The sequence below is a fragment of the Primulina eburnea genome, chromosome 3 (assembly GCF_022965805.1).
Source record: "Primulina eburnea isolate SZY01 chromosome 3, ASM2296580v1, whole genome shotgun sequence".
In the NCBI taxonomy this organism is placed as follows: domain Eukaryota; kingdom Viridiplantae; phylum Streptophyta; class Magnoliopsida; order Lamiales; family Gesneriaceae; genus Primulina; species Primulina eburnea.
The window spans coordinates 17,821,945-17,840,028 of NC_133103.1; the positions used below are offsets into that span (position 1 = coordinate 17,821,945).

The 18,084-nt window shown below is 35.5% G+C and overlaps 2 protein-coding genes across 6 annotated transcripts; one reads left to right on the top strand and one right to left on the bottom strand.

The window, feature by feature from the left end:
• The first annotated feature begins 695 nt into the window (after window positions 1–695).
• On the top strand, window positions 696–6,853 carry LOC140827135 (putative disease resistance protein At4g19050). 2 transcript variants are annotated; one of them, XM_073189742.1, is made up of 5 exons: window positions 696–783; window positions 1,015–1,321; window positions 1,463–1,714; window positions 2,253–2,510; window positions 2,767–6,853. In XM_073189742.1, the coding sequence occupies exons 2-5, from the start codon at window positions 1,017–1,019 to the stop codon at window positions 6,449–6,451; spliced, it is 4,500 nt and encodes a 1,499-aa protein (XP_073045843.1). In that variant the 5' UTR covers window positions 696–783; window positions 1,015–1,016; the 3' UTR covers window positions 6,452–6,853. The 2 variants fall into 2 exon arrangements, with proteins under 2 accessions (XP_073045843.1, XP_073045844.1); XM_073189743.1 differs by lacking the exons at window positions 696–783; window positions 1,015–1,321; window positions 1,463–1,714 and having other exon boundaries at window positions 2,351–2,666; window positions 2,735–6,853.
• LOC140827136 (zinc finger A20 and AN1 domain-containing stress-associated protein 8-like) lies at window positions 6,793–14,925 on the bottom strand. 4 transcript variants are annotated; one of them, XM_073189747.1, is made up of 3 exons: window positions 14,778–14,925; window positions 13,122–13,572; window positions 6,793–7,304 (listed from the first exon to the last, which is right to left on the bottom strand). In XM_073189747.1, exons 1-3 carry the CDS (start codon window positions 14,923–14,925, stop codon window positions 7,223–7,225), a joined length of 681 nt encoding a protein of 226 aa, XP_073045848.1. In that variant the 3' UTR covers window positions 6,793–7,222. The 4 variants fall into 4 exon arrangements, with proteins under 4 accessions (XP_073045848.1, XP_073045846.1, XP_073045845.1 ...); XM_073189745.1 differs by lacking the exon at window positions 6,793–7,304 and adding an exon at window positions 13,876–13,960 and having other exon boundaries at window positions 8,593–13,572; window positions 14,778–14,883; XM_073189744.1 differs by lacking the exon at window positions 6,793–7,304 and having other exon boundaries at window positions 8,593–13,572.
• Window positions 14,926–18,084: the final 3,159 nt, after the last annotated feature.

Consider the following 18,084-nt stretch of genomic DNA (forward strand, 5'->3'; position numbering starts at 1 on the left):
AACTTTTGTCTCCGCTTGAACCGGAAGCTGTTAAGAACAAATGTGTCTCACATGATCTGTGTATACTGCGGTTAGTTTGATCCTACACTGAGGTATCCAAGAGGGTTGGTTCAATTGATGCAAAAAAATCACGTCATTTTTTCATGTGATACAATATATTGGTCGATGTGAAAAACACATGTGACTACTTTACCGTAATTGGATCAATATTTGGGGTATTACCCTAAGAATATGATGGAATAAAGCAGATACTGGATGCTTGTGAATTCATATACACTTTTTATTTCGTTGTCTAAATTCTTTAATCATTTAACATGAGTTTCTGTGGTTTCAGATGATTGTTTTAGCATATTATTCTATCAATGTTGGAATTTCGGGTAAAATTAATTATTTAATTAACTATAATTTGTGCTTTCATCAAATGAATGTTCATTTTGTAATTTCTTTTAATACGAGTACAGTTTTAGTGATATAATTACTAAAATTAATGAATGTAATTACTTGAAACATTAAGTACTATAACTGCTTTCTCCAAAACCAAATTGCCTAGGAAACTAAAGTTTTTTTTTTTAAAAAAAGTTAAAGTAGGAAAAATGCTTTAACCAAATTCAAAGGAACGATTATGATTCTTTACTTGTTTGAATTAGATTGGAATATTTTTTTTGTGACAACCTGAAAATGAAACTACATAAGACCATAGGATACAGCTTCAAGTGTGCATTTTCATCTCAATTTTTGGTTGAAATAAATTAAGGAGAAGAAGGGAGATTTTCTTGTTTCCAGGTTCTTTACTTCTGTTAGCCCATTCATATCTTGCCAACTTTTAATTAATGCTTTTGGTATGATAATATCTTGGTGGATAATTGTTAAAATTGTTGTATTAAATGGCAAAACTTCTCTATTGCATGCATGCATTTTAAGCACGTGTCGATGCTAGTTCATATATGTATTTTCTGTTGTTGTCGTGAATCTTTTCACATTGGAGAAATGCTAATTACTTATGTGTTACTGCAGTGATGAGCACTACCGAAAAGACTCCACCCCCAACAATGGCGGCTGCAGACCCTCAAGAAATGGCAAATAAGCTGTTAAGGAAAGCCATGGAGGGCGTTGGATCAGACGAAGAAGCGCTGAAGAAAGCATTCGATATCCTCAGCAGCCAGATGAAGGGTTACGTTTCTGCAGATGTGATTCAGCGTGCGATGCCAATTCTTTGTGAGTGTGTAGAAGATCGTAAGGAGATTGATGAGGTCATTAAGAACAAGGCCAATGTAGAAAATGATACGAAGATCAACTCTCAGGAATTCATCAGAATCATTCGGTAACCCAAACTGTTTACTCTTCGTTCCTATGGCTGTATATAAATTCATGGTTTGGGCTCACTCTTGGTGTTAAGATTTAGCTGTTTCATATACATTAAGGTCGATATTCTTGATTTCAATTATTTAAAATCACGAAACAGAAACATTTGGAAAAGGGTGGCCGATTCGATGATCAATGAAGAAGTCGATTCAGACGAGGGACTGAAGGCAGCTTTCATGGTGCTTGCCAAGAAAAATGAGCCTTATATCTCCGCTGCTCTGCTTCGGCGTATCATACCGTATCTGGGTGGTAATCTAAACGACAAGGTGATCTTCGACGACATCAAGAAATTCAAGAGCAGTGAAGACGAAAATGGACAGATCAACTATGAACAATTCATCCAGATCATAAGGTAATACAGCGTTTTAGTAGAAAAACCAAAAGAACAAAGTTGGCGTAGTTTTTGTATAGTTATTATTAAACCGAGCAAAAATTTTAAAAATAAGCAAAAATATATATAAAAATAAAAAATGGCTGGACAAGTGCAGATATAATACAAGGACAGTGTTTTGAAAGAGGTCTGTCTAAATGCGTGGTATGGTTGAGTGCCCATTTAAAAGTGGAGAAAATTGTTTGTTAGAAATTATGATCCCTTGTATTTTTCAAATGTTAGGGGCTTAGTTTGAGAAATGATTTGTTTGTGGCATAATATATGATGTTGTCAAGGTATCAGTTGTTTCTGGATATATATAGGATACATGACATGATTCTGGCAGCTTTCGTTCTCTGACTGTTTTTATATGCATGCAGTAATGTAACAATAACTGAAATTTCTAACAAAATTAAAGTAAGAATCTGAATGTAGATAATATATATGTTAAACTCTCAGCATGTAGGTTTACATCATAATGTTATCATGGTCTCAAGTTTTACTTAAAACCATTCAACAGAAACATTTGGCAAATGCCAACCGATTTGCTGTTAAAGGAAATGCAAAAAGGTGCTGATTCAGTGGATGCACTCAAAAACGCTTTCAAAGTTCTTAGCAACCCACTGGATGGTTCTGTTTCTGCTACTATTCTCAGAGTTGTCCTGCTAAATCTTGATAAAAATCTAAATTCTAAGGATGTTGATTGGATAATACACTACGTCAAGGCCAAACTGGAAGATGAACTGATCCAAATGAAAGTGTTTACTGAGATCGTGAGGTAAGAAATGAACGAAAATCGAATTATTATTTTTAAGTATGCGTCCATAGAAAAGGCAGTGAAAGAAAATATTGATGAGCCTGTGCTTATTTCTTGAGTAAAGGCATGTATTTGATGATAAAAACTGTGTTGATGATAAAAACTCGATATAATCTGGTGTCATGTTTAAAAATGATTCATCCTTTTTCCTTACCATATCCCTCAGAATTCAAGATTTTGTTTAGAACTTGGCAACTGTTCGTTATGTTTCATGCAGTTATGTCCAGGATCTGATGGAGAAATACCCATTGGATAAGATATATGGAGTTTTAACTAGAGAGAAAACAAGAAAAGTTGTTATCTTCGGTGAAAGTGGCGTCGGGAAGACATGGATGGCAACAAAAACAGCTGACCGGGCAACAAGGAAAGGGAAATTTGATTTTGCACTTTGGGTGAATCTGAAAGGTATTGATCTTTCCAAGATTATCGCGTATCAACTGTCTCTACTTTCCGCGTCTGATGACATGGAAGCTGAAGACGCCAAGGAGGTGTCGGGGAGGGATAAGAAGTCCAAAAGTCTCGAGGAAAAGATTCACGAAGCACTGGAAAAAAAGAGCGTTCTTTTGATATTCGATGCTGTGAATAGTATTGAGGAAATAAACAAATTCTTGTCAGAAAAATCAGAACTGGACCAACTTTTGAACCTGAGTAAGTTGAACCATTATAAGGTTCTAATCACTACTAGTGATTTTTACGAACTCCAACAAGAATTCAAACGAGAGTGGATCGGAATAGAGGTGAAACGTTGGACTCGTGACGAGTCGACATCATTTTTGAAGAATATGATTACTGCTGGTAAATACTCAGAAGTAGAAAAATTAGCAGAATTTTATATCGAGCGGAGTAAAGGGCTACCTGCTGAAATTCTCATCATAGCAAAAACCTTGAATTATTTTGTGAGCAGCGACGAGGGATTGCAGAAGCTGCAGGGTGTGAAAAAGGTAGTTTTGGAGGACACAGCCCATGACTACGATGACTATCACAACATCGAGAAACTACTAATCAGCACTGAGATGGTTCCGAAAATTATTTTAGTCGACTGCTATAGCTCAGAGACTCCGGCAGAACACTTCCTAAACAAACGTGGTTGGGTGCATTACAATGAGTTGATAAGCTATTGGATACTTGAAGGGCATCTTGGCCAATTTTCTTGCATCGAAGATGCTTATGCACAGGGACATCATGTCTTGATGGAGCTTTTAGACTGCGGTCTCCTCAAAACGCTCAAAGCTGGATACATTAAGTCGAATGGGGCGAAATTCTTGTTTAGTGCTCAAGATTACTTTGAATTATATCAAAATAAGCGACTTGGATTAGCAACTACATTTGACATCAAGCTAGGGAATACTGTGCTGGGAGATGGAATGATAAGAACATTCCCCAGGGACAAGGAGAGGGAGAAAAAGGAGGAGAAAATGTCGACATTGCTGCTCGATGGAGACCGTACTGGTGAAGTATCGGACAACTTATTTGATTCCAAGATAGATCTTGAAATTCTTGCCATCTTCAATCCCACCCATAAGCCGTTTCCACTGCCTACATCTTACATAACAAAGTCTCGTTTGCTTGTGCTTAGAGGCTGCGAATTCTTGGAGAGCTTTGACAAAGTTTTCGAAATGATCGGTCCAGAAGCTCCAGAAATATCTGGTCTTAGTTCAAAAGCATTTTCCGATCTAACTGTTCTTGAAATATCTGGTCCTAGTTCCTTGAACAAAATGCCTGAAAATCTTTTCGACCCCATGACAAACCTCAAAAGCCTTAACATGTCCTCCCTCCAGATGGAATCCATGCCGTCATCTTTCTACGATCTGAGAAAAATAGAAATTCTCATCCTGAAGGACTGTTCTTCCTTAAAAAGAATGGAATCTTTAAAAAAATTTGAACGACTCCAGTCGCTTGACCTTTCTGGTGCGACATCCCTTGAGGCCTTCAAAGACAAGAGCTTCTCAGCAAACAGAAAACTTCAAATGATCAATCTTTCCCAATCCAGGATCGCAAAATTTCCTGTTGTCCATTCTCTTAAAAACCTTCAATATCTGTCGCTTAGCAAATGTCCCGCTTTAGTCAGAGTTCGCAAGATTGGTTTGGTAAAAAAACTCCGAGTTTTTGATATTTCAGGTTCCAAAAATGTGGAACTCCTCCTGGATCCAGGGTTAAAAAACCTTGAAAACCTTTTCACTCTTGATGTTTCAGGAACTGCAATCAGAAGGTTACCCTCGACCATTGGTACACCCCGCTATCTCCATTTAAGAGATTGCTCCAATCTGAAACAACTACCACCCATTGAAACTCTTAGCGAAGTTCGAGTCCTTGACCTCTCAGGTTCTGCCCATCTGGATGATGTCAAACAGGATTTCATAACAACTTTGAAAAATCTCGCAGAGTTCAACCTTTCGAAAACCGGTGTTATGCAGCTTCCTTCCCTTTCTAGTCTTGTCAATCTTCGACGCTTGTTAATGTCACAATGTCAAAGACTGGAGAAGTTGGAAGGCTTAGGATCCTTAATAAACCTAGAAGTTCTTGATCTTTCCGGTTGCAAGGCTTTGTCGAAGATAGAGGATCAATCTTTCGACAAAATGGATCGTCTCCATTCTCTTGACCTATCCGAAACTCCTCTCAACACGTTGCCATCCCTGTCAAATCTCAAGAAACTTAAAAGGCTGAATCTGAGAGATTGCACAAAATTAACCAACATTCCAGGATTCGAAAATCTTCCTGTGCTTGAAGATCTGGATATTTCCAGGACTACTCTGGAAGTACCAAACTTTGAAAACCTCAATTGCCGTCATGGCCCTAAACCTTCAATTTTTAAGATATTTAAAGCCACGGAGATCGTAGAAGATCTAGGTGCCCAGCCACTGTCCAATTGTGATGACACGAAAAAACTCCCACAGGAGAAGATGGATCAGTGTGATCACTGGAATATTTCGAATAGGCTGGCGTCTCAAAACTCAGAGACCATTGGCAAACCTGTGATTGATGCTCATTTTCTTCAACTCTTGGAGATGCATTCAACACTGTTAGAGGATGACATAAAAAAATTCCATTTCTTTGTTTACCCTATGGAAGAGGCAACTGAACAGCCCATAGACAAAAAATTGCCCATAAAAGAATTTGTTTTGAGAAAAATCTTACTTGGAAACGCCTTCCCAGAAGCTCAAGATCGGTGCTTGGAGATTCGAGGATTTCGGGATTTCCCAAAGTTTCTTGAACAGTTGCTGGAACATGCTAAGATGATGGTGCTGATCAAGAACTCATGTATCCAGTTTTTATCTGATTTAGGTGCTGGTAACTTAAAGAAGATGAAGGTTTGTTGGATCGAAAGGTGCAATGAAATGGAGTATGTGACTGATGAAGTAAAAGAGTCTGCTGATATTTCCACCGAAAATATCGAGATTCTATGGGTTTCTGAGGCAGCCAAACTGAAGAGCATATGTAAGGAAACCTCACGTGGCATTGGCTTCAGCGCCCTCACGTCATTATACCTGGAGTATTGTCCGGAGCTCTCAAGTCTTAGCTTCTCAAACGAGCAGCTCAGTGGCCTAAAGATCCTTCATGTCAAATATTGTCAGAAATTGGTGAAACTCTTCGAGGCTCAATTTCCAAATCTGAATTCACTGCATCTGTGGGCGCTGCCAGCATTGAACGAAATTTCATGCGGCATGCAATCTCTTCGTACTTTGACTGTGGCACACTGCCCCTTGCTGCCATATATTTTTGATCAGGACACTTCTTCTCTGACAAATCTCGAGGGCCTTCAACTTAAAGTGAAATTTTGCGACAACATGAAGAGTATATTCCAGGATGGCAAATTACCATCAGGCTTGTTGCGGGAAAATATCATTATACTGGGTTGCCCAGAACTGCACCTGCCTGAATCATCAGCGCCAAGAAATACATGAGATAGTTGACAATTAATTAATATTCTCTCAATTCCAGTTACACTTCTGGGACAGTTGTGAGTTTTTCTGTTGTGTGCTGCAAGTTTCTTGAGCCTTTGTTTCTTTAATTTGTTCATATACTTGAGATGTTGCAAAGTGCCTAATATTGTACATATGCGATGAGCGACAATGACTTTTTGTTGACTACATTGAACACTAATGTTTTGCAAACCTCTTTTACCATTTTCGTGCAAAAAACATGGTATACCACCTATTAATATTTCCCTGTTCAGGAGATGATATCTTTGGTGGTTCCCAAAGGAGAGTGGAGATTATAGCTGTGGATTGATATTTCATTGATGTATACGTCAAATGTATACGCAGAACTTACATTCAAGAATCACATACATGTTTAGTTTCTTTTACCGAGCCAGACGAAACCCATCCCCAAGTCTTCTTACAGACCCACCTGAGCATAGAGGTATGGGCCTGAACCTGTCCCGGTACCAAAATTTGCACAATAACATGAAGAGCAAGATGCAAATTTCACAACAATATTGTCATTCATCCAGCAAATAACTTACAAACTGTAACAAACCAAACGAACCACTACCCAACTGGCAGCGACACTGGACTCGATATATCCCGATGAAATCACAATGATACCACCCATTTCTTCGGTAATTCGCCCCCACAACACCACCAGTGTCCTAATAAGAAAACTGATCAACTTATATGAGAACGCACAGATAATATATAACGAGAAAGCATCTTACTTCAGTTCGTAACCTTCTAAATCTTCTCGAGCTTTTCACCTTTCACAAGTGGATTCGCTTTCGCTATAGCATCCTGAGCAGCAGTCCGATAATCAAATGGGCAGTCGTTGTGAAAACCCGAAATCTTGCAACGAGAAAATCGATATATGTCATAGGAAATTTCAGCTCATTTGTGGCACAACATTATTCGCGTTCCATGCAATCATAATCTTGGAAATTCGTATAATCATTTTTTCCCTCATTATTGACCTTTTATCACTATTCTTAATGACTAAACTAAACCACAACAAATGAACCATTAAACTAGCTATATTAAAAGAAAAATAATGATAATTAAGAAGAGGTTAATGATCATTAATAGGCATTTTAAATATGATGCTAATGGCCATGAATAGGTGTTATTAAAAGGAGGTTAATGACCATGAGTAATGACATTTAAGTGGTATCAAATGTGAAGACCGTGCAATATGGAAGGACACCAATCTTGGAGAAGATTCATGCAGCCCAAAATCACTCTCCATTTGCACTTAAGGGAGCCAAAATCACTCACCATTACAGCATGAATCTCGGGTGTGTATCTTGAATCAAGAAGAGTCCACGTTCATTCGGGAGAGAAAAGTGCAATCATCACGTTGATTAAGCAATCAGCGACATTCTTGGAGTGATCTGGGTTTACCTTTATAGTTGATTATTCAAGCCTATATAAGAAGCAAACTCCCTCCCCATAATTTCAAGAATTCGAAATTTAGCATTTTGCAGCAGCCTAGTCGAAGCTCTACCGCAACCTTGTTCGAACGAAGTTCTTTTAGCATGTCCTTCTAGCGCCTTAATCCAAACGAAATCAGGTAAGTGGGCTTTTGATATGTATTTCTTTGTAACTTAAACTTTGTATAAGTATTTCATGACATGCGTCTATGTGTGTCAAATCATCTTCGGAAAATGCTATTTTATATTTTATAAAATCTCGATCGATGTACGATATGTTCTTCTATTTCCAATGTTCTTTGATTCTGCTGAGTTCATTCAAAAATTCCGATAAATGTTGTTTGATACATCTGATTTTGTGGTGCACTGTTATGATTCGAGTGGGATATGGAACGACGATTGTAAATTATATATGGCCCCCATCAGTGGGTATAAAACTGTGTTTCGGCCCTCATCAGTGGGTATAAAACTGTGTTCCGGCCCTCATCAGTGGGTATAAAACTGTGTTTCGGCCCCCATCAGTGGGTATAAAACTGTGTTTTGGCCTCACCCCTTAGAGGACTAACATATTGGGGACAATTTGACCATGGATAACGAGATGAATAACAGTGTTTTCATTTGTTCTGATTCGTTCTGTTCTGAATTGTCTAATAATCTCTGTTTCGCACTTCGATTCCGATATTGATATAAGATACTATGTTTTGAAAAATCAGTTTGTAATATGGGTTTTAAATTATATTTATATGTATTTGTGGTAATCGATCGGCCCCCACTTGCTGAGTGTTTCCCAAACACTCACCCCTTACATTTCTCCCCAGATAAGAATGAAGATCAAGTAGACGAGGATGAAATAAGACATGCTTTGGAGTTGGTGAGGAAGTCTTGAGATATGAAGATTTCTCGCTTATGTTCTTCCTAAGTTTCGATTCAAGTTGTACACTGCTTCCGCACATTTTATTTCGTTTTGGAATTTATCACTGTAAGACAAGATTATTTTGAGTTATTTATGAAATAGACTGGTTTTGGTTTATACTGAACTACGAGGCTTGTTGTTTGACGATTATGTGATTGTTGAACAACGCCGGTGTCGACTAACCCCGGTCTCGGGGCGTGACATTTAAGTGGTATCAGAGCCGCCAGGTTCATAATCCGGCTGGAGATTTCGATGGACAAATTTTGATGAAGTTAGATTTTGACAAAAACTTAGTCATTCATATCCACCCCAACGTTTTTTATTCGAAAATTGTGACTTCCCATAGGAAACTCAAAAATTCGATTCCATTAATTATTCTGGACCGTCCTCGATGTATAATCTTCAAACCATACGTCAATTCTCGAATTTTTCATCTTGGAACTCTTTTTGAATCAAAACTCGAATGAGATGACTCTGACATTTACTGTTTGATGACCTTATCATTTTGTAAGCCTTCCATTGTTTTTCAGGAAATGGCTTCATACGCCCCTCGTATTAACGCTCAGTTTTTGCCAATTTTTGAAATTCTCGTAGAACTTACAACTCTGCGTAGAAAATTGAAATCCTATCCTGCCAATTGTTCCTTGATCCTCATGAATTATTTTTAATTCATATGAAAATATTCTCACTTTTTTTTTTGAATATTCAATCGATTCGTCACCGGAAATTTAATATCCATATGCATAGGCATGTTTCAAAAAAAAAAAAAAATTTAAGATATGCTTTTTGAGATTTATATGAAATCGATTTGGGACTAGTCTTTATATTAATAGGTCAATAGAAAATTTGAGATTTTAATTTTTGAGTTTAAGTTAGATTGACTTTTAAGTGTGGAGGTGATACTCATGACTAAATTTTAATAGAGTTAAAAAAAAATTATATTTAGGATTTTAAGCAAATTTATGTGAACATATAAATTTATGTTCTTGACTTGAATATATGGTCTTGATTTGAAACATCATTCCCAATTATATTTTTAATGTCAAATAATAAATTTTCATTTTTTTTAGTATGGTCTTAAACTATTACTAATTTCTTGTTTAATAGAATTAATTGCAATCAAATCAATTCACGTACATATCAATGTAATTAATTGAACATATCACCTTTCGGCCTTCAATATCTAATCTAATTCTTCTTGAACACAGGAACCATTCGCATCCCAATTTTTATTTTGTCAATTACTTATTAATAACTAAATTTATAATGCATTTCTTGGGTAGATCATATATCATGTCTCTTTTTAAAATTTTATTTATTAATCTACTTGTCCCTATACAATCCTACCTATATTTTAGAATTTTCATATATTGTTCAAAAATTGTTCATTCAATGATGCATCCTTTAATCAAGCCTCATCATTTACCTACCTTCAATTTTTGTAACATCATTATCGATCTCTAAATTTGGAAAGCTACCTTAAACACTAGAATTTAGCCATCACATTCACCTATATTTTTGAAATTTTGAATTCTTCTTAGCTCAAATTTCGAAAATTTCATCCCATGATCATTGTCATGCAGTTAAATGTTTTTTTTTTTTATTATAGAAACGTGGGACATTCATTGACCTAGAATTTGGCACACAATTAAGTACAAATTAAAATGAATCAATGGCCTTAAAAAAATTGTTACCTTACATCTTCTCCAAAATAGCTTTATAAATATCTCCTCATAGATGAAGAAAGTCACTCACAAAAAAAAAAAAAAAAAAACACAATCCTCTCATATTTTCGTTCCCCCCTTCAAGCAAGATTCTAAATTTCGTGTTAGCAAATGACGACGCAAGCCAAGACCGTTAGGGAACTCGAGCTCGAAATCGAGCAACTTAGGGGTACCATCACAAGTTTGCTTTATGACAAAGAGGAGTTGAAGAAAGCTAGGGATCACCTTCAAGTAGAAGGGAGACAACTCACTTTCGACAAGAAATTTGCGGAGAAGCAACTCAAAGATTACAAAGAAGAGTTGCAAGAGTCGCAAAAGTATGGTCAACAAATGTTTGCCACCTCCGAAGCTTGGTGCCACCACTATCACGCTAAGAAGTGGTTTTGTGACCAACTTGAACATGAGTTCAATGTCTATCGTCATGAAATGGAAAACTATGTGCAACAACTTGAGCTCAACAACCAAAACTTGAGTGTAGAAATCGCCAACCAGCAAATTGCACTCGAGCATGAGCAACAACCACTAAATGCACAAGGAGAAGACGCTAACGAGGAGTTAGGAGACGGAAACATTATTGATTAGATTAAGCTCCCATAAGTCTTTTGGAATAAGGACACCCTTGTCCATATTTTTTTTTTTTACATCTAACTACTTGTGTTTTGAAACCTATCGTCTTCGTATTATAGAATTCAAGTTTAATTTTTCCTTGAATCAATTGAACTCGAACCATAGATTATTCAACATGGATTTAAATTTTGAATTTATCAATCATTTCATATCTACATCGAGTTAACTCAAGTTTCGAGGACGAAACTTCTAATAAGGAGGGAGGGATGTGAAAACCCGAAATCTTGCAACGAGAAAATCGATATATGTCATAGGAAATTTCAGCTCATTTTTGGCACAACATTATTCGCGTTCCATGCAATCATAATCTTGGAAATTCGTATAATCATTTTTTCCCTCATTATTGACCTTTTATCACTATTCTTAATGACTAAACTAAACCACAACAAATGAACCATTAAACTAGCTATATTAAAAGAAAAATAATGATAATTAAGAAGAGGTTAATGATCATTAATAGGCATTTTAAATATGATGCTAATGGCCATGAATAGGTGTTATTAAAAGGAGGTTAATGACCATGAGTAATGACATTTAAGTGGTATCAAATGTGAAGACCGTGCAATATGGAAGGACACCAATCTTGGAGAAGATTCATGCGCCCAAAATCACTCTCCATTTGCACTTAAGGGAGCCAAAATCACTCACCATTACAGCATGAATCTCGGGTGTGTATCTTGAATCAAGAAGAGGCCACGTTCATTCGGGAGAGAAAAGTGCAATCATCACGTTGATTAAGCAATCAGCGACATTCTTGGAGTGATCTGGGTTTACCTTTATAGTTGATCATTCAAGCCTATATAAGAAGCAAACTCCCTCCCCATAATTTCAAGAATTCGAAATTTAGCATTTTGCAGCAGCCTAGTCGAAGCTCTACCGCAACCTTGTTCGAACGAAGTTCTTTTAGCATGTCCTTCTAGCGCCTTAATCCAAACGAAATCAGGTAAGTGGGCTTTTGATATGTATTTCTTTGTAACTTAAACTTTGTATAAGTATTTCATGACATGCGTCTATGTGTGTCAAATCATCTTCGGAAAATGCTATTATATATTTTATAAAATCTCGATCGATGTACGATATGTTCTTCTATTTCCAATGTTCTTTGATTCTGCTGAGTTCATTCAAAAATTCCGATAAATGTTGTTTGATACATCTGATTTTGTGGTGCACTGTTATGATTCGAGTGGGATATGGAACGACGATTGTAAATTATATATGGCCCCCATCAGTGGGTATAAAACTGTGTTTCGGCCCTCATAAGTGGGTATAAAACTGTGTTCCGGCCCCCATCAATGGGTATAAAACTGTGTTTCGACCCTCATCAGTGGGTATAAAACTGTGTTTCGGCCCCCATCAGTGGGTATAAAACTGTGTTTTGGCCTCACCCCTTAGAGGACTAACATATTGGGGACAATTTGACCATAGATAACGAGATGAATAACAGTGTTTTCATTTGTTCTGATTCGTTCTGTTCTGAATTGTCTGATAATCTCTGTTTCGCACTTCGATTCCGATTCTGATATAAGATACTATGTTTTGAAAAATCAGTTTGTAATATGGGTTTTAAATTATATTTATATGTATTTGTGGTAATCGATCGGCCCCCACTTGCTGAGTGTTTCCCAAACACTCACCCCTTACATTTCTCCCCAGATAAGAATGAAGATCAAGTAGACGAGGATGAAATAAGACATGCTTTGGAGTTGGTGAGGAAGTCTTGAGATATGAAGATTTCTCGCTTATGTTCTTCCTAAGTTTCGATTCAAGTTGTACACTGCTTCCGCACATTTTATTTCGTTTTGGAATTTATCACTGTAAGACAAGATTATTTTGAGTTATTTATGAAATAGACTGGTTTTGGTTTATACTGAACTACGAGGCTTGTTGTTTGACGATTATGTGATTGTTGAACAACGCCGGTGTCGACTAACCCCGGTCTCGGGGCGTGACAGTCGTGTTTTTCAGAATACCGGTGAACTGAGCAGAAGAGGTGCCCACACTTACAATTGAATCCTGTTAAACCCACACGCTTGTGGCAAGAAGTGCATCGTTTTGGGCCTTCTACTGCCTTCGTATCTGAATTTTTGCCCGACATCAATCCACACGATGACTGAGAAAAAGATTCTTTCACCTCTACTGCTCCAGCTTCCGTCTTCACCATATCAACAAGAACTGGTTCTTTCTCATTGACACTACTTGAACTAGCTTTGACTATGTTCTCAATGGACGAGGCAGCAAGACTAACCTGCTGTTGTTGAAATACCATGTCTTTATGACACTTGGAGCACATATTCATGGTAGCTGCACTTCCGAAGAAACCACAGTTGTTAATGCAAAGAATCGGGCCTTCGGGAACTTGACAACCAGTTTCTTTGGAAGACTCCATTCCTGTAAGTCCTGATATTTTGACATACATGCACTCGATGTGTATAAGGCTATTCAAGAAATGCATCAAAATTGAAGGGCACTAGCATTTCCCGAAGAGAATTCCCACCCAGGAAATGAAATACGATGGCAAGAATCTATAACATCCAATTCCATAGTTAATACCTAAATCAAGTGAGCTTGGATACAAAAACATTCAGCCTGCTCAACAAAGAGTTCTACTAAACAAAAGCTTTTTAATATATTCTTTTTTTAAAAAGAAAAAAAAAGAAGAATCGATTCAGATACACAAAAAGACACTTTTAAAGGAGTAACTGCATAGTCGTGTTGCATAATTGTTGAGGCAACATGCATTGAACACATCTCCCATCCACACGCAATTCATTCGATAAAGTAGCCACTGTAATCGAACAATTCAGAACCAATAAAAGAAAAAAAGGTTTAAAGGCGCAAAAATCAGTTTGTGCAAAAAAGTAAAGTTATGGACCAACTGAGTCGATAGAAGTAAATCAGGCTTCAAGTGCTTCAGAAAGTTAAATAAAGTGAAATAGCAAGGTCCAAGTACAAAACTAGACCTTAATCCATTGGTATTTCAACAACTGCAGGTGACTGCCACCGAACCAACCGATCCCATAACTTACATACAAAATCCCAAAAATCCTAGATTTCCACCTTTATCAAAATTAGTTCGAAACCAAAAGAGATTCCATGGGTGAAAAATATTTCAGTCAGAAAGATCGTAACACTTCCATAAGCAGCATAATCAATATGATAAAATAAAAGTTAAGTCTTTTGACGGATCACGAATCTTTATGTGCGACAAAGATCAACTTTACTGATATTCATGGTGAACTTTTAACATCAAAAGTAATAATTTTTGGATGACCATTCAAACCGTCAAACGTAAGTTTTTACCATACTACAAATAACAATCAATTCACGCCAAATAAGAAAGAAAGCAAAAGGCAGCAGACACACGCAAAGAAAATTTCCATCTCTAAAATTGAACAAATGACGAAGCTTATCCCGATCTCGACTTCGCAAAATCAACAAAACAAATTTATACTATATCCCGACCCACGAGAAAATGGAATACGAGCGAAAGATTCAATCATTTTACGAATTAACAAAACCCATGAGCAGATCACGAAACCGAGTCAATTTTTTGAAAAAAAAAAAAACACAGATTAAAACGCCAAAAGCGCCGATAATACTACCTTCGACTGAGAGACAATGGGAGCAGTTTGAGGTGTGAAAAAAGAAAAAGGAGGAATAGAGAGAGAACACCGCAGAGAAGAGTAGTTTTTTACTGAATAACCAATTTTTCTCTCTTCGAAATTCGTATAAGAAATTGAATATGTACATATCTTTTGATATGTTGCATGCGATACCTATTTATTAAATGAGTTGGTTTCATGTGAGATCGTCTCACGGACTTTAATCTGTTGACGGGTCAATCATATTAATATTCACAGTAAAAAATAATACTCTTAGCATAAAAATTAATATTTTTTCATGAATAACTCAAATAAGATATCTGTCTCATAAATATGACCCGTAAGATCGTCCCATATAAATTTTTGTCTTATTAATATATGATATAACATATCTAAATTATATATTTAATATATGAATGTTTGTATTTAATAGATAAGTGTTATTGATGGACAATCTTAGGACATATCAAATGTGGAATTCGACATAATTGATGTATATTTAGTGGGGTGTATTCAATTCAAATTTTTTATGACTTTTAATGACTTTTTTAAATGATAGACTTTTATGGATTTGATAGATTTTTATGGACTTTTACAGAATCTCACGGATTTATAAACAGATTTATATGGACTTTTTAGCAAGATTTTTATAGACTTTTGTGGACTTTTTTATTATAGAATTTTATAAATTTTGTATTTAATTGTAACATATTATTTTTTTATTAATTTCTTTGAACCAATAATTAATTGACATATATAACATATTCGATTTGAAATTATTATCAATATTTATATATAAATAAATTTACTTATTTAAAAGTTGGCAAAAACTTGTGTGAGACGGTCTTACGGGTCGTATTTGTGAGACGGATCTCTTATTTGGGTCACCCATGAAAAAGTATTATTTTTTATGCTAAGAGTATTACTTTTTATTATGAATATGACTCGGATTAACCCATCTCACGAATTATGACCCGTGAGACGGTCTCACATGAGACTCACTCTTAAAAGTTAAATCATTTAATCCATCCAAATATTTGTGATGAACCAAATACATTTTTTTACAATTTATAGTTGTACATTAGGCTTTAATGTTTGTATGTTAATGAATTCCATGAAGTTATTAAAAATCTATGGAAAATTTGAATACATATATACTTTTATAGAGTTTTTAAAATTCATTGTTGAATACCACTTGACTTTTTAAAACTCTATGAAAATCATTTTTGAATATCACTAGACTTCTATAGAGTATGTAAAAGTTTTAATTGATTACATTTAGACTTTTAAAATCTACAAAAGTAATTAAAATTCAATAAATCTCCTATATTGAATACACCCCCATACTCTATTATTAAGTTTGTGATCTTTAGAGTAACTAAATTTTGATATCATTGTCTGTTTTAATAATTATATATTAATAAAATATTAAAATTTTAATGTAAGTCATATGTAGCTTATCTGATAGAGTCTTTATTTTCTAAGCATCAAGTGTATGTTCTTATCATGTTATTTTTTTGCCTTTTCTTATTTATTTTTTTAAATTCATGTATCAAAATTATAATGCAGTCCATCACTATTTCTTATAATTACATTATGATCAACATTCAAATATAAACCAAATGAAATATAACAAATATTGTACAAGCATGTGCGTCGATACACTAGTTATATTATTAAGTTTGTGATATTTAGAGTAACTAATTTTCGTGTCATGGTCCGTTTTAATATATATATATGTATATAATGTAGCTCATTGATAGAGTTTTTATTCTCTAAATATTAAGTGGCGGGTTTTATTTTTACTCGGGTCTTTTTTTCGAGGAATTTGGTGATAAATATCTAATCAAAAAAATAAATTTATGTTCAGTCTCCATGTCATAAAATTTTATTCCGCCCTACCTAGTACAAAAAAAAACCTTTTTTTTAACTCCCCAACTCACATATTTACTCATTTTTCTTTTATTTTATTTCCACCAATATTTAACTCTAATTGATATCCTATCCCGGCAAGCAGCCCGTGATTGGATATTTCTGCATATTCGATGTAAGTGTTTCATACATAATAATGGCAAGACACAGTTAACCGCATTCGATGCTAAATCTGATAATGGTGTCTTTTTGGGATATTCAGCAGTTAGCAAAGCTTATAGAATATATAATTAAAGAACTCTAACTGTTGAAGAATACATACATATGGTATTTGATGAATCATATATCTGTCATGATAATAATAGTAACAACATTCATGATTTAAGTAATAAATTAGATGTTACTAACCTTGAGTCTAGCAGTGATGATGAGATAGATTAGAGAAGAACGACTGAAAATATTTCTGAACAAAATCCAACTGTCCAAGAACAATCTCATCAGATGAATGAACCGGTGAACCATCACCCGCCATAAACTAATCAGATAGAAGAGGAGATGGTGGAACAAGAAGATGCAACGGCTCAACCAACAGAGCCTAATCCATATGGACCATGTTTCCGGTGGAAAAAAAAATCATCCACTCGAGCTGGTCATCGGTAACCCAATCGCTCATCTTAGAACTAGAAAACAAATGATTGATGAATTTATGTATGCGTCATTTATTTTTCAATTAGAACCTAAGAAAATTGATGATCCACTGAATGATACCAATTGGATAGATGCTATGCATGAAGAACTGAACCAGTTTGAAAGAAGCAAAGTATGACACTTAGTTCCTCGACCTGCTAATATGAATGTAATTTAGAAATAAGATGGACGAGAATGGTTCAGTAGTGAGAAACAAAGCTAGACTAGTAGCACAAGGCTATAGACAGGAGGAGGATATTGATTTCGATGAATCATTTGCTCCTTTTGCCAGATTAGAGGCTATTAGAATATTTATTGCATTGGCTGCATTTAAAGACTTTAAGGTATATCAAAAGGATCTCAAATCTGAATTCTTGAACGGTTTACTAAAAGAGGAAGTATATGTTGAACAACCACCTGGCTTCTTAAGTAATAATCGTCCTAATCATGTATATAGATTAGATAAAGCACTGTATGGACTAAAACAATCACCACGTGCATGGTATGAAACTTTAACAAAGTTCCTACTCAATCACGATTTTTCAATTGGAACAGTTGATAGAACATTATTTAAATTTTCAAAGGATGCTCATTCACTATTCGTACAAATTTGTGTCGATGATATAATATTTGGATCAACTAACCCCAAACTGTGTGAAATATTTTCCCAGTTGATGCAGTATCAGTTTGAAATGAGCATGATGGGAGAATTAAACTTCTTTCTAGGACTGTAAGTCAAGCAGTCAGA